General features: G+C 40.2%; 1 protein-coding gene across 1 annotated transcript in view; it reads right to left on the bottom strand.

The window, feature by feature from the left end:
• The window catches only part of KLHL3 (kelch like family member 3), a 158,389-nt gene that overhangs the window by 122,814 nt on the left and 22,981 nt on the right, over window positions 1–12,594 (bottom strand). Inside the window, exon 2 of the mRNA XM_049786046.1 lies at window positions 1,898–2,017. Coding sequence (XP_049642003.1) covers window positions 1,898–2,017 — 120 coding nt within the window. The remainder of the gene's footprint in view (window positions 1–1,897; window positions 2,018–12,594) is intronic.

The following is a 12,594-nucleotide window of genomic DNA, read 5'->3' as shown; positions in this document are numbered from 1 at the left end:
GAGATCACTCAATAGGATAAGCAGAGCAGAAGGAGGCCTGGTTCACTCCTCACTACCATATACTGCCCTGAGCACAGCTAGAAATTACACATACATACATACATACACACACACACACAGCTAAGTGTAAATGTAGCCCCTTATCATCACTGGGTATGGCTCAAAAACAAAACAAAAGTTCTGTCCACCCGAACCAAAATATACTTCTTCATGTACTTTTTATGCCATTTTTTCTGGCTGCAAGATTTTTCCCTAATCTCATTATTATTCTTATGTCTTTCTTTTATTTTCTTTTTATTTTGTTTTGTTATTTTGGGGGGGGTCACACCCAACACACCCATTGCTGCTCACTACTCCCAGCTCTGTTCTCAGGGATTCCTCCCAGTGGTGCTCAGGGGGCCATATTTGTTGTTTGATAATCAAAGTAGGGGTGGTGTAAGACAGCTGCCTCACCCACAATGCTATCTTTCCGACTGTCATTCTTTAACACTTATCCTTTAAAATTCAGCTTAAAGATCATCCCATATAAGTAGTGTTCTCCCAAGTTATGGTATGACATACTAACTTCCATAATTCCATAATTCTAGAGGGTTATTTTTGGTGACACTCAGTGATACTCAGGGATTACTCTCAATTTGGTGCTTGGGGATTGCTCCTGGCAGTGCTTCTGGGAGCAAGTGATGCTAGTAATCCAATCACTCGCACAGCTCCAGCCCTCTGAGCTCTCTCCAGCCTTTCCATAATTCCTTTAAAAAACTATTTCTGCAGACCTACTATCTAGCAGACACCGTATGTATTCCTCCTTTTTAAAATATTTTTGTAGCATAGAAAGATAACTTTAACTGGCCTAATTATGTGTTTTATTTTGTACCCCCACCAACCCAGAGCCTAATCAGTACCTCTGGTATAACTTTGGTAAGTAGACTCAAAAAGTATGATTCATCAGGAACTAGAGATCAAAATGACTCAAAAGTTTCCCCTAAAGTCAGACAGCTCATGAAATATAAGGCAAAGAGAAAATAACAATTACAACTCACAACAGCATAACATATGTAACCAAAAGACTGGCTAGAAAAAGAAGCATCTGAGTACTTTTGTAAAGAAGCTATTATAAACACAGTCTTTGTAAAGGGAAATATGTTCAGTGTCCCAACCTGTCTTAGAAGCTCATCAGACATTCACACTAGCCTGTCACACCCTCACCATTAGTTCAGGGAGGATGATATGTTTCATATCATTTTTTCCTTTACAAGGTAAAACTGCATTCCAAGAGCAAAAACAAAAAAAGTAGAACTGCATTCAAAAAGCTAGGTATTCTTCTACTCATATGGCTGTCCTAACATGCTAAACTCAAACCAAGGAATGAGAGAGGCAGACCAAAAGAAAATACATGGCATCCTTAATTATTAATCTGTGGCAGTGTGTGGGTGTTACAATCATTCTACAACTGGTCCTCAAGCAGCTGGTTCAGATAAAACTCAAGTTGAAGAGAAAGACTGTAAGTAACTCTAAAGAATTTTCCCCTATGATGAAGATCTAAAATAATAGATGTTAAAAATAATAATGATGAAAGTTTTCTCTCTGTTTTTAAAGGGAAAGTTCAGAGACCAGAGAGATAGTACACTTAAAGGCACTTGACTTGCATATAGTAGACCAGACTTAAAACCCTAACACTACTTATGGTCCCCTGTGCAGCACCAAAATTGATTCTTGAGCACAGAATCAGGAGTAAGCCCTAAGTACCAAATTCAAAATAAAAGAGAAAACCAAGTGACTCTGAGAGTAAAGAGAAAAAAGCCAAATTAGGCAGTAGAGTTCTGACTTCTGATCTCAGCTTCTGATGACATTCACTGAACAAGTTTCTTCCAAAAGGACACAGGCAAAATAAGAAAAGTACCTTCGCAATTCATTCATAGCCTTGAACGCCTTCCCCATGTGGGCAGAGTTGACGGTGATAGTCCTCTGGTTCTTATCATCATCCCCAGCCTGAATTGGGGGCTGGGAGCTGGGCTTGATGCTGTAAACAGGAGGGAGTGGGAGGAGAAAGAGAGGATTACATGTTGATTAACCATTCATCCAAATGCCATATGCCCATGCATTTCCTACCCACCACTGGCAACTGTCAGCCAGTTCTCTTTACCACAGACTCAGCAGGGAAAATACACAAAGTACTTTCCTCTGGTAGAAGTCAGTTCCAAGCTCATCTCTCAGCAACATTTGTGTGACTTTATGGGAAACCTTTGGCGTCCAGCTCCCATCTCTTAAGAGGTGGGAAAGGAAAAAAGAGAGAGAGAGATGGCAAAGTAATGTGGAGAGGCTTAGCACTATACCAGTTAATTTGAGGGCTATTTGTGATGTTCTGTTGTTGTTGGGTTTTTTTTTTCCACTTTATATTAGGCACCATGGTTTACAATGCTGTTAGTGATAGCTTGCTTAAATCATTCCAGAACCACATGTTCTACCAGTGTCTACATTCTTCCACCAATTTCCCAGTATCTCCTCAGACACCCCCATGGTAACATGGTAAGTTTCCTATTTAAGATCAGTTCTCAGTATCTGTTGCCTTTGGATATTTGTTATTCCTTTACTATATTTCTTTATATCCCACATATGCGAGAGATCATTCTCTGTGTGTTCCTCTCTTTCTGACTAACTTCACTCCAGATTCATTTATGTAGCAGCAAATTACAGGCTGTCATCTTTTCTTAAAGCCATGTAGTATTCCACTGTGTATCTTACCGTAGTTTCTTTACCCAGTTCTTGGACACTTGGGTTGTTTTTAGATTTTGGCTATCCTTAATAGTGCTTCAATAAACATAAGGCACAAACGTCTTCTGAATACAGTTTTTGGGTTCTTAGAAGGGAAAATGCTGGGTCATATGGATGTTGAATTTCTGGGGTTTTTTTGAGAAGTGTCCATATTGTTTTCCAAAAAGATTGAACCAGCAGTGAATGAGGGTCCCTTTTTTCTACATCCACACCCACACTGGGCTATTTGTTCTCTGTGTAAACATCTAATGGAATCTATTAAGTGAATGCCCAGCACTTTATTTAAATTTAAGGCAAATGTAACGATAAAAAAGGCACAATTGCTGCTCTCAAAAACTTTACAGTTCAAGCGGCGTTTGCCTTGCAAACAGCCGATCCAGGACCAAAGGTGGTTGGTTCGAATCCCCGTGTCCCATATGGCCCCCTGTGCCTGCCAGGAGCTATTTCTGAGCATAGATCCAGGAGTAACCCCTGAATGCTGCCAGGTGTGGCCCAAAAAAAAAAACAAAAAAAAAAAAAAACCAAACAAAAAAAAAACCTTTACAGTTCAGTGTCAAATAAACATTTACAATACATATCTTAAGTAATTAAGTATCTTAAGATTTACTTATTATTTTAGGGCTTATTACCGAGAATGGGAAACTCTCCAAATGCTGTCAGACTGAAAACAAACTTTCCAGGAGTTTAAAAAAAGAAAAACACACAAATAGTAAGGAAGCGCAGATATTAGCCAGGTGAAAAGAAAGATGGAGAGCAATACAGCAGAGGAAACATCAGGCAGGAAGTCCTAGAAAAAGAGGGTGAAGGCTTCCAAAAGTATAAACTAGAATAATGATTAGTCCTAAGTGTGTACATATATGTATGTAGATACATATATGAAAAACTAAGCAGTTTGGATTTCATTTTGAAACAATGAGAAGCCATCAAAAGGTTTTAAGCAGAGAACAGAGATAAGCAGCAGGTGACCACAGTTAAACACAGGAGGATCACAATGGCAGAGAACAGTGGAAACACCTGGTGGGGAGGAGAAAGTCATAACCCATATAAAGACAAAAATTTGCAATTGTTATTAAAAGAAAGGCTGCTGACATGGGCTAACTAAGCAAAAGCTGGGGTAGGAATGTGGGACAATGCCCCTTACGCATGAGATATAAGTTCTATCCCTGGCACCAGTCATCCCATAATTGCCCCCTGAGAACAAACCATAGCAATCCTCAAGCAAAGTGCTGGGAATAGGTCCTAAGAACCACTGTGACCCAAAACTAAAAGAAGAAATGAGGGTCCAGAGAGATAGTACAGTGGGTAGGGTGGTTGTTTACCTTGCATGCAGTCAATTCAATTTGATCCCTGCACCCCAAATAGTCATGAAAGCCTGCTAAATGTGATCCCTGAGCACCACCAAGTATGGCCCAAAAGACAAACAGAAATGAACAATAGTCACTTATAATCTCAATGCTTCTAGACTTGAGGACAAAGCACTCAAAATGCAATAGGATGACAGCTACACGCCCAACTAAAACAGAGCAATATGTCTCATTTTTATGGGGAAGGTTCACAAGAATGAATAGGGCAGCATTTCCAAACTATTAAACTATTCAGCTCCAAAACAAGTCAGAAACCTTGATCTTACCTCTATTTGGACATGGCTAAGATTTACTTTGCAAGTAGAAAAGCAGAACCTTCTCTACTTTCTACAGATTTGAGAACCTATAGATCATTTCAATTCTAAGACACTGAGTCTTAGAATAAAGACCTTAGCCTTTTTCTAGAGAACCTCGGTCAACACTACTAGTCAGCCTCACAAACTGGATCTTATGGTTAAGAGAACATATCAGGAACTTGAGAGTTGCTATAGATCTTCTAATGGGATTTGTAACTACTAGAACACTGAAAATTAATCAGCATGCCAAACACACAGCTTGTTGACAATAAAAGACTCCTTTTGCCTCCTTTCTCATCTTCAGCTCAACATGCAAACATACACCAAGGACATCTGGATTTTGGAAGTGCTTCCTGACAGCTCTGCCACTTGCACTATCAGTTATTTCCAGCTACACCACAACCAGATGTGGTGTGAACAATGTACCTAAAAAGATTTTGAGCACCACCGTCAGAAAATGCAGTCCTGGCAAAAGACCCCTGACAGATGCCATAACCATACTGTGTGCCTCAACTCAGAGTGTGAACCCCAAGAAGCATGTATGCAAGCACAACTACAAAGTGCAAACCTTACTAATGTGACCTAGAGCAAGTACCACCAAGCACAAACCTCAACAAGTAACACGATGAAACACTATGAGTACCAGAGCCAGGCATGTGCATGGTGTGTGTTTGTGTGTGTGTGTGTGTGTGTGTGTGTGTGTGTGTGTGTGTGTGTGTGTGTGTGTAAAACCCTCCACATTATTGCAACAACAAGGACAGGGAGAGGGAAGAAGGATAAAAGGCAAATGAAACTCTTCTAGTATAACTATGTTAGTGACCTTCTCAACTCAAAGAATAAAAAGTTACCAGGTCATAATTTTCTACTGCAAGCATAATATTTTTGAGCTATACTCTTTCCAGTGCTGTTATGGCACAATATAAAAAGAGTTCTAATTTTTCCTCACAACTTTTAACTTATTTTCTCCACTCCCTACCATAGCATTTGAGATCACATATCAACCAAAGTTCCAAATACTTAAAGATCTATTGTTGAATTTTTAACCTATCCCACCAGCATGTTTATTATTAGCTCTCTTACTATTATGTTTCAGAAGCATTAGACTACTTTGGTTTCTTTACTCTTTTAAACAAGTTTAGTATTGGTTTGCCACATTCCATAAAGGATTCTGCGGGCTCGGGAAGACAGCTCACTGGGGTGGAATGCAGGCTTTGCTGCTGCAACCAGCAATCTCTGGTTGTTCTATCACTAGCCCTGCATGGTCCCGAACTCCAGAAGTAGCACCTAAACACCACTGGTTGTGGAACCAAAGAAAGGGGGGGGGGGCGCGCAGGGGAGAAAGATTCCAATGAGACATTGCATTGGATTTATGGATCAATTTGGATAAACTTGATTTCTTTCTGATATTTCATCTTCCAATCCATGAACATTGAGAATCTCTCCATTTATTTAGGTGATCTTTTTTGTTTGTTTGTTTTTTGTTTCTTGGGGAGGGTTTTGGGGCCATACCCGGTGACGATCAGGGGTTACTCCTGGCTATGAGCTCAGAAATCGCGCCTGGCTTGGGGGACTATATGGGATGCCAGGGAATTGAACCTAGGTCCGTCCTAGGCTAGCGCAGGCAAGGCTGGCACCTTACCTCTAGTGCCACCACACCGGCGCCATATTTAGGTGTCTTTTATGTGATTCAACTTTTTATATTTTCTAGTACAAAAGATTTGCACATATTGGAATCAGAGTGATAGTACAGTGGTCAGGGTGTTTGTATTGCATGTGATCCGCCCAGGTTTGACCCTAGCAAACATATAGTCTCTAAGCTATGCCAGAAATGATCCCTGAACATGGAACCAGGAGTAAGCCCTAAACATTGTTGAGTGTGGCCCAAAAAAACTTTACACATGTTGCCTAAGTTTATCCTTATGTATCTTATAGCTTTGTTGCTACACTGTAATAATGATGGTATCTTTGTTATATATCTTATTTTTCTGATTTATATGGTTTATAAAGTACAATTCATCTTAGAAAACTGATTTCATATCCAAATATTACCAGATTTATAACTATCTGTCTTAAAATTTAGGTAGGTACATTACCTAAACAATAATACTACCTACACAAATTTCAAGTGTCTTTTCTTCCATTCCATTTTGAAAACTTATAATTTTCTTTTTGTTTTCTTATTTTGGGGTAGGTGGGAATTGGACCAAATCCAATTGTCCAGGATTTACTCTTGGCTCTGTACTCAGTAGACACTCCTGGAGGTGTTTGGGGTAGGAAAAAAAAAAGATATGCAGTGTCAAGGATTTGAACCTGGGTCAACAATATACAAGGCAAACACCGTATCCCTCTACTAATCTCTTTGGTCCCCTAAGTTATTTTTTGAAGGAAAATTTGCACTGTATAGGATGATCACATCATTGACCAGAAAATGTACTAATGGATAGTTTTGCCAGATCCTTTTCTAAAAATGTCCCTACTGTGCCCCCCATTGTGTATCTAGTAGGATTTTTATAAATGATATAATCAGGCTAAGAATGTGGCATGCAGCAAAGCAAATGCCTGACTAGTGCGAGGCTCTGGGTTCAATTCCAGGTGCTACTCTCCATCCCCAAAATATGGATTCTAACTGCCACTAATCAAATTAAAAAAATTCTCTTGAAGGGCCAGAAAGATAGTGTAGTGAGTCAAGCACTGCCTTCTATGTGACAAACCCAAGTTTGAACATCAGCTTTCCCCCTGATGTGGGGGAAACGTAGCTGGGAAATAAGGGGATTTCTGAAAGTTGACCTTGAATATAAAAGAATATCTCTGTTCAGAGACTTGTGTTCCTTGTTGTTATGAGTGCAGGATGAGCTGAGGAGAAAGTGATCCAGGTCAAACAACCTGTCCTTACAAACTAATCAGGGGTCTCAAACTCAATTTAGCTGGGGGCCACAGGAGGCAAAGTCGGGGTGATCTTTGAGTGCAAAGTCAGTAGTAAGCCCTGAACATTGGGGGGTGTGACCCAAACAACTAAAACAAAACAAAACAAAAAAAATTCCTCTAGGGCAGGGCCACAAAATGTTGTACGGAGGGCCGTTTGCAGCCCGCAGGCCTCGAGTTTGAGACCTCTGAATAGTGCCATAAACATCACAACCACTATCTTTACATACTTTCTGATTTAATGATGCCATGAGCATTGTAACCACTACCTTTGCTTACTACCTGATTTAATGATGCTATGTGCCTTATGACCACTGTCTCCACATACATTCTGGTTGCTGTAATGCCTAAGGCAAGCAATGTAAAGCTATATTACTCACATTCTGTTTCCTGCCTAAAGTTCTCCTTTAAAAGCCCTGTCCCTATTTTCAATAAATGAAGTCTATTGCTCTGACAAGGCTTCCCTAAAAGTGGTCTTCCCTCCTTTTCCCGAGTCCAGCCTCAAAGGTTGCAGGCTGGAAAAGACCCTTACTCACCCTTGCATCGGCCTCGTTGCCCCCAGCTCCCACCAGAGCCGACACCCTGACTACCATCAGGAGTAATCCCTTACTAAGACTAGTGCCAGGAGTAACTCCTAGGCAAACATTAGGAGTAACTCCAAACATTACTTCCACCACCCTAAAACTGGTGGGGTTTGCAACAACTGGGCCCCCACACACTATCAGAAATGACTCCAAGCAGATCTAGAATAGTCTTTAAGCATCACCAAGTAGAGCCCAAACATATTATTTATATACAGCTAGAGCCCTGAAATATTCATTCATGGACTAGGGATGTAGAACAATAGTAGTGCACTTGCTTAATTTAGCAAATAAAAGAATAAAAAACCTGTTCCACAGCCAGTGGTAGTACAGAAGATACAGTGTTTGCCTTGCACACTGCTGACCTGGGTTTTTTATTTGTTTGTGTTGTTGTTGTTGTTGTTGTTGTAGTTGTTTTTGGGTGTTAGGGCCATACTCGGCGACTCTCAAAGGTTATTCCTGGCTCTGAGCTCAGAAATCACCACTGGCAGGAACCATATAGGATGCCAGGAATCAATCCAGGTCCATTCCTGGTCAGCAGCGTGCAAGGCAAATGCCATACCGCTGTGCTATTGCTTCTGGATTTAATCCTCTGCATCCCTTATGGTCCCCTGAGCTTCCCAGGATTGATCCCTGGGTTCAAAGCCAGAAGTAACCCCTAAGCAATGCTGGATGTGGCCCAAAAACAAAAAAACAAGACCCTGAATTCAATCTCTAGTGTCACCAAAAAAAGAAAATTACCTTATATTTTATCTTTTTTTTATTATAAAGTTACATTGAATTTTGTCAAATGTTTTTCTGAATTGAATTTTCAAAGAATTTTCTGAATAAACTTTTCGATGTATTTTTTTATGAAGCCACACCCAACAGTGATGAGTAGTTACTCCTGGCTCTGCACGCAGGATCAATACTGGCAGGATTTGAGGGACCAAATGTGGTGCTAGAGATTAAACCCGCATCAATGTGTGAAGGACAAGCACCTTACGCATTATACTATCTCTCTGGCCCTCTCTTTAGTCTTTAAATATGATAAATAACCCTATCTATTCTCTAGTCCTAAATGACATATAGCTGCATTCATAGGATAAAGATAAATCCAGAACCATAAAGTATGTGAATATTCCTTATTATTATTATTCCTTATTATTATTATTCCTTATTATTCCTTATTATTATAGTGGAGAGACTTAAAAGGTAGAAAGATAAAATATAACTTGGTCTTCAATCAAGTAACCACTAAATGCTTTGACTGGGAACTAATAAGATTAGCAGTCTTGAAGGCCCTGTGGACAACAGTATTATTTCCATTATACACATAAAGAACAGATGGAGAACAAATAGAGCCATTTGAGAAGCAATGAGAACCTCCACTGAGACCAGTGAACAGAAAGCCTTGTTCTTCCTTGCTGTGTTGATTTTTGTGCTTTACAGCCTTCCAGAATGGTCCAATAAGTGATGTCTCTCTTAATATAATACTTTGTTTAACAAGATTTCAAAAGTAGATTTTGTGCTATCAGAGGATCACAGCTCAACATAATGCAATTCATACAAAATCTCCCTGAAAGAAAAAGTGACTTGAAAACCGTGAGCTGCTAGGGAAAGGACATCTAATTTGCCCACTCTATGTTCACCCTTGATGCAAGGGCAAAACTTGACAAGGTCTCTTTCTGTCTTGTCAGTTCTCTGTGAAGGCCCAAGAGATGTGGAAACAATTCTGGGTCCCTGGTTTCTAAAAGGCACAAACTTCTGGCAACTTATTGAGTTGTATCCTGTTTCCAAAGGGCCAAAAAGTTCAGAGACATTATGAATCTTGGACAAGGTCACCCAGATAGTTTATGGCAGATAAAAAATCTGAGCTCAGGTGTCCTTGGCAGAAAACGCAAGCTACTTCTATACAACTTGCCCTCTCAGCAGTATAGCATGCCTATGCGTGAGCACCCATGTGTACACACATGCATATGAAATGTAGAATCACATGTTCACAAAAAGTTACTAGATCCCACCATTCTCTCACCTATAACTTCTTCCCTTCATTCATATAAGATCTTAATTAGTTAATTAATTAGGGTTAATTAGAGTTAATTAACCTTACTAGCTTTACACCATCTCACACATACATACACACATACACACACACACACACACACACACACACACACATACATATATCTAAGCAGAGTGAGCCACAAGCTATTTTTCCACTGGAAAGTATCAGTAAATGCCCTTACTCTAAGCATACAATATTTAAGTTCCCTAATAACAAAGACATTCCAGCTATAATTCATCCTTAAACCTCAGTCTCCTTTAAAACCACAACAAAAACAATAATAACCAAAGTAAAACAAAAGGCAATAAATAAATAAATAAATAAAGCCACAAGCTTCAAGAATTCCCACCCAGCCCAACTGAGGAGTTTATACAGTCTCCAGGGGTTAAGGATCTGGCAAAGCCTGAATCTAATTCTCTGCGCTTGTAACACTGATTTACACAAGCCCCTCCCACCAATCCTAAAGCTACTGAACAAAGGAGCTTTCATCTGCCCCACTGTTCCGAGTTTCAGTATCATTTTACTGAGTCATACTGAACATTCAAATGGGTCGTGCACATTTCATGCTGTGAAAAAGGTATGGGTCATGCAGAATCCATGTTCTTTCCTCTAGAATGATACAGAAATAGTCATCAAAGTCATTTTCCACCCTTTCTTCTGATTTACTGCAGCAAAATCAGAACACATTAAACTAGTCATCTTTGTCAAACTACCACATAATAATTTTACTCAATAATCTAAATAATTTCACACTGACCTGTTATTACAAAACAAAACATAAACTGCCATGGGTGCTGTGATGATGTCACCATAATAATTCTAGCTAGCTGCTGAAAAGGTCAACAATTACCTCAATAACCCAAAGAAAGAGAAAACCGGAAATTGTCTCCAACATAATTTATATGCTCAGAAGTTCACTGATGCCATTCAAGAAGTTCTATTTGTGAAATAGTTGATATTCAGTCAGAAGAGATGAACACAGCTATCCTACCAAAGTGCTCTATTTTCCCTTGTGGCCTCTGTTACACCTACTGGTTCTCATTCTAGATGCTTCCTCCACAGGCTTCCACCCCATCACTATCAATCAGTAGGTTCCATTTGAAAGGTCACTCCACTAGATTCTCAAAGCCCACGAGTCTCTCCAGGGGCTATCTGGAGCATGTGTAAGTCAATGGCTGATTAGTCTTCTGCTCCCTTTTGTTCTATGTAGTGAGTGTCCAAATTAGATGTCATTTCAAAGAACTCTATTGCTAAAAAGTTGAAAAATTATCAACCTATAGAATAGTCGTGGTATTTGCTCAGTATCAAGGCACCCCTTGAACTAAATGAACCTAAATAATAACCTTATTTCTTTCTTACCCCTCCAAATTCACTGGGTACCTAGAAGAGACCAAATGGATGAACCATCTACTACAAAAAAGATTTCCCTTTCTGTTACATATTTCATAATCTGATGTCTGTTATTTCATTATCAGCATTCTATAAAGAGGTAGGATCATTTTCTGTAAGAAGTCCTTTAAGTATATCTTTTTTTTTTTTTTTTTGGTTTTTGGGCCACACCCGGTAATGCTCAGGGGTTACTCCTGGCTATGTGCTCAGAAGTTGCTCCTGGCTTGGGGGACCATATAGGACACCGGGGGATCGAACCGCGGTCCGTCCTAGGCTAGTGCAGGCAAGGCAGGCACCTTACCTTTAGCGCCACCACCCGGCCCCCTTTAAGTATATCTTTAAAGAGCATTGGTGGCATTAAAGAAAGACAGAAATAAATATCCAAAGCATGGAGTCAACAAAATCTTCATGAGCCCCAAACTTTTTTTTTTTTTTGGCTTTTGGGCCACACCCAGTGTTGCTCAGGGCTTACTCCTGGCTGTCTGCTCAGAAATAGTTCCTGGCAGGCACGGGGGACCATATGGACACCGGGAATCGAACCAACCACCTTTGGTCCTGGATCGGCTGCTTGCAAGGCAAACACCGCTGTGCTATCTCTCCGGGCCCATGAGCCCCAAACTTTAAACAAACTTAAAAAGGTGCCTGTTAGGATGGCAGGCTAAGGGGAGTGGAGAGAAGAGGTCTGGGGAAGAGGTGAGAGAAAAATGGACTTAAGGAATGGAATGTTGGTGGAGAGAGGTTGACACTGGTGGTAGGATTAGTGCTGAAACATTTTATGTCTAAAACTCAACTATAAAAGACTTTATAAATCACAATGCTTGGGACTGAGCAATAGTACATCAGTAGGCTGTTTGCCTTGCACGCTGCCAATCCAGGATGGACTTGGTTCATTCCCCAGCATCCCATATGGTCCCCCTAGCCTGGAGCTATTTCTGAGTGCATAGCCAGGAGTAAACCCTGAGTATGACAGGGTGTGGCCCAAAACCTAAATAAATAAATAAATAAATAAATAATAAGTAACAATGCTTAAATTAAAAATTGGGATGGGGGAGAAGTCCTTTAAGTGTATCAGTCCTGAGGGAATTCTTCCTTTCCTAAGCTCCAATAAAATTTGGGGAAAGCAGAGGAGGGGCAAGAGAGGAGCCTCCCAAGAAGCTCTCAGGAGGCCCAGGAGGCCTTTCTGCAAGTTCTCAGCCAACTGGCAAGTAGTTCAATTCCAGGGCCCA

This window comes from Suncus etruscus, chromosome 14, assembly GCF_024139225.1.
Source record: "Suncus etruscus isolate mSunEtr1 chromosome 14, mSunEtr1.pri.cur, whole genome shotgun sequence".
Taxonomy (NCBI): Eukaryota; Metazoa; Chordata; class Mammalia; order Eulipotyphla; family Soricidae; genus Suncus; species Suncus etruscus.
The sequence above is the reverse complement of the archived record's forward strand: the minus strand, read 5'-3'. Positions and strand labels throughout refer to the sequence as shown.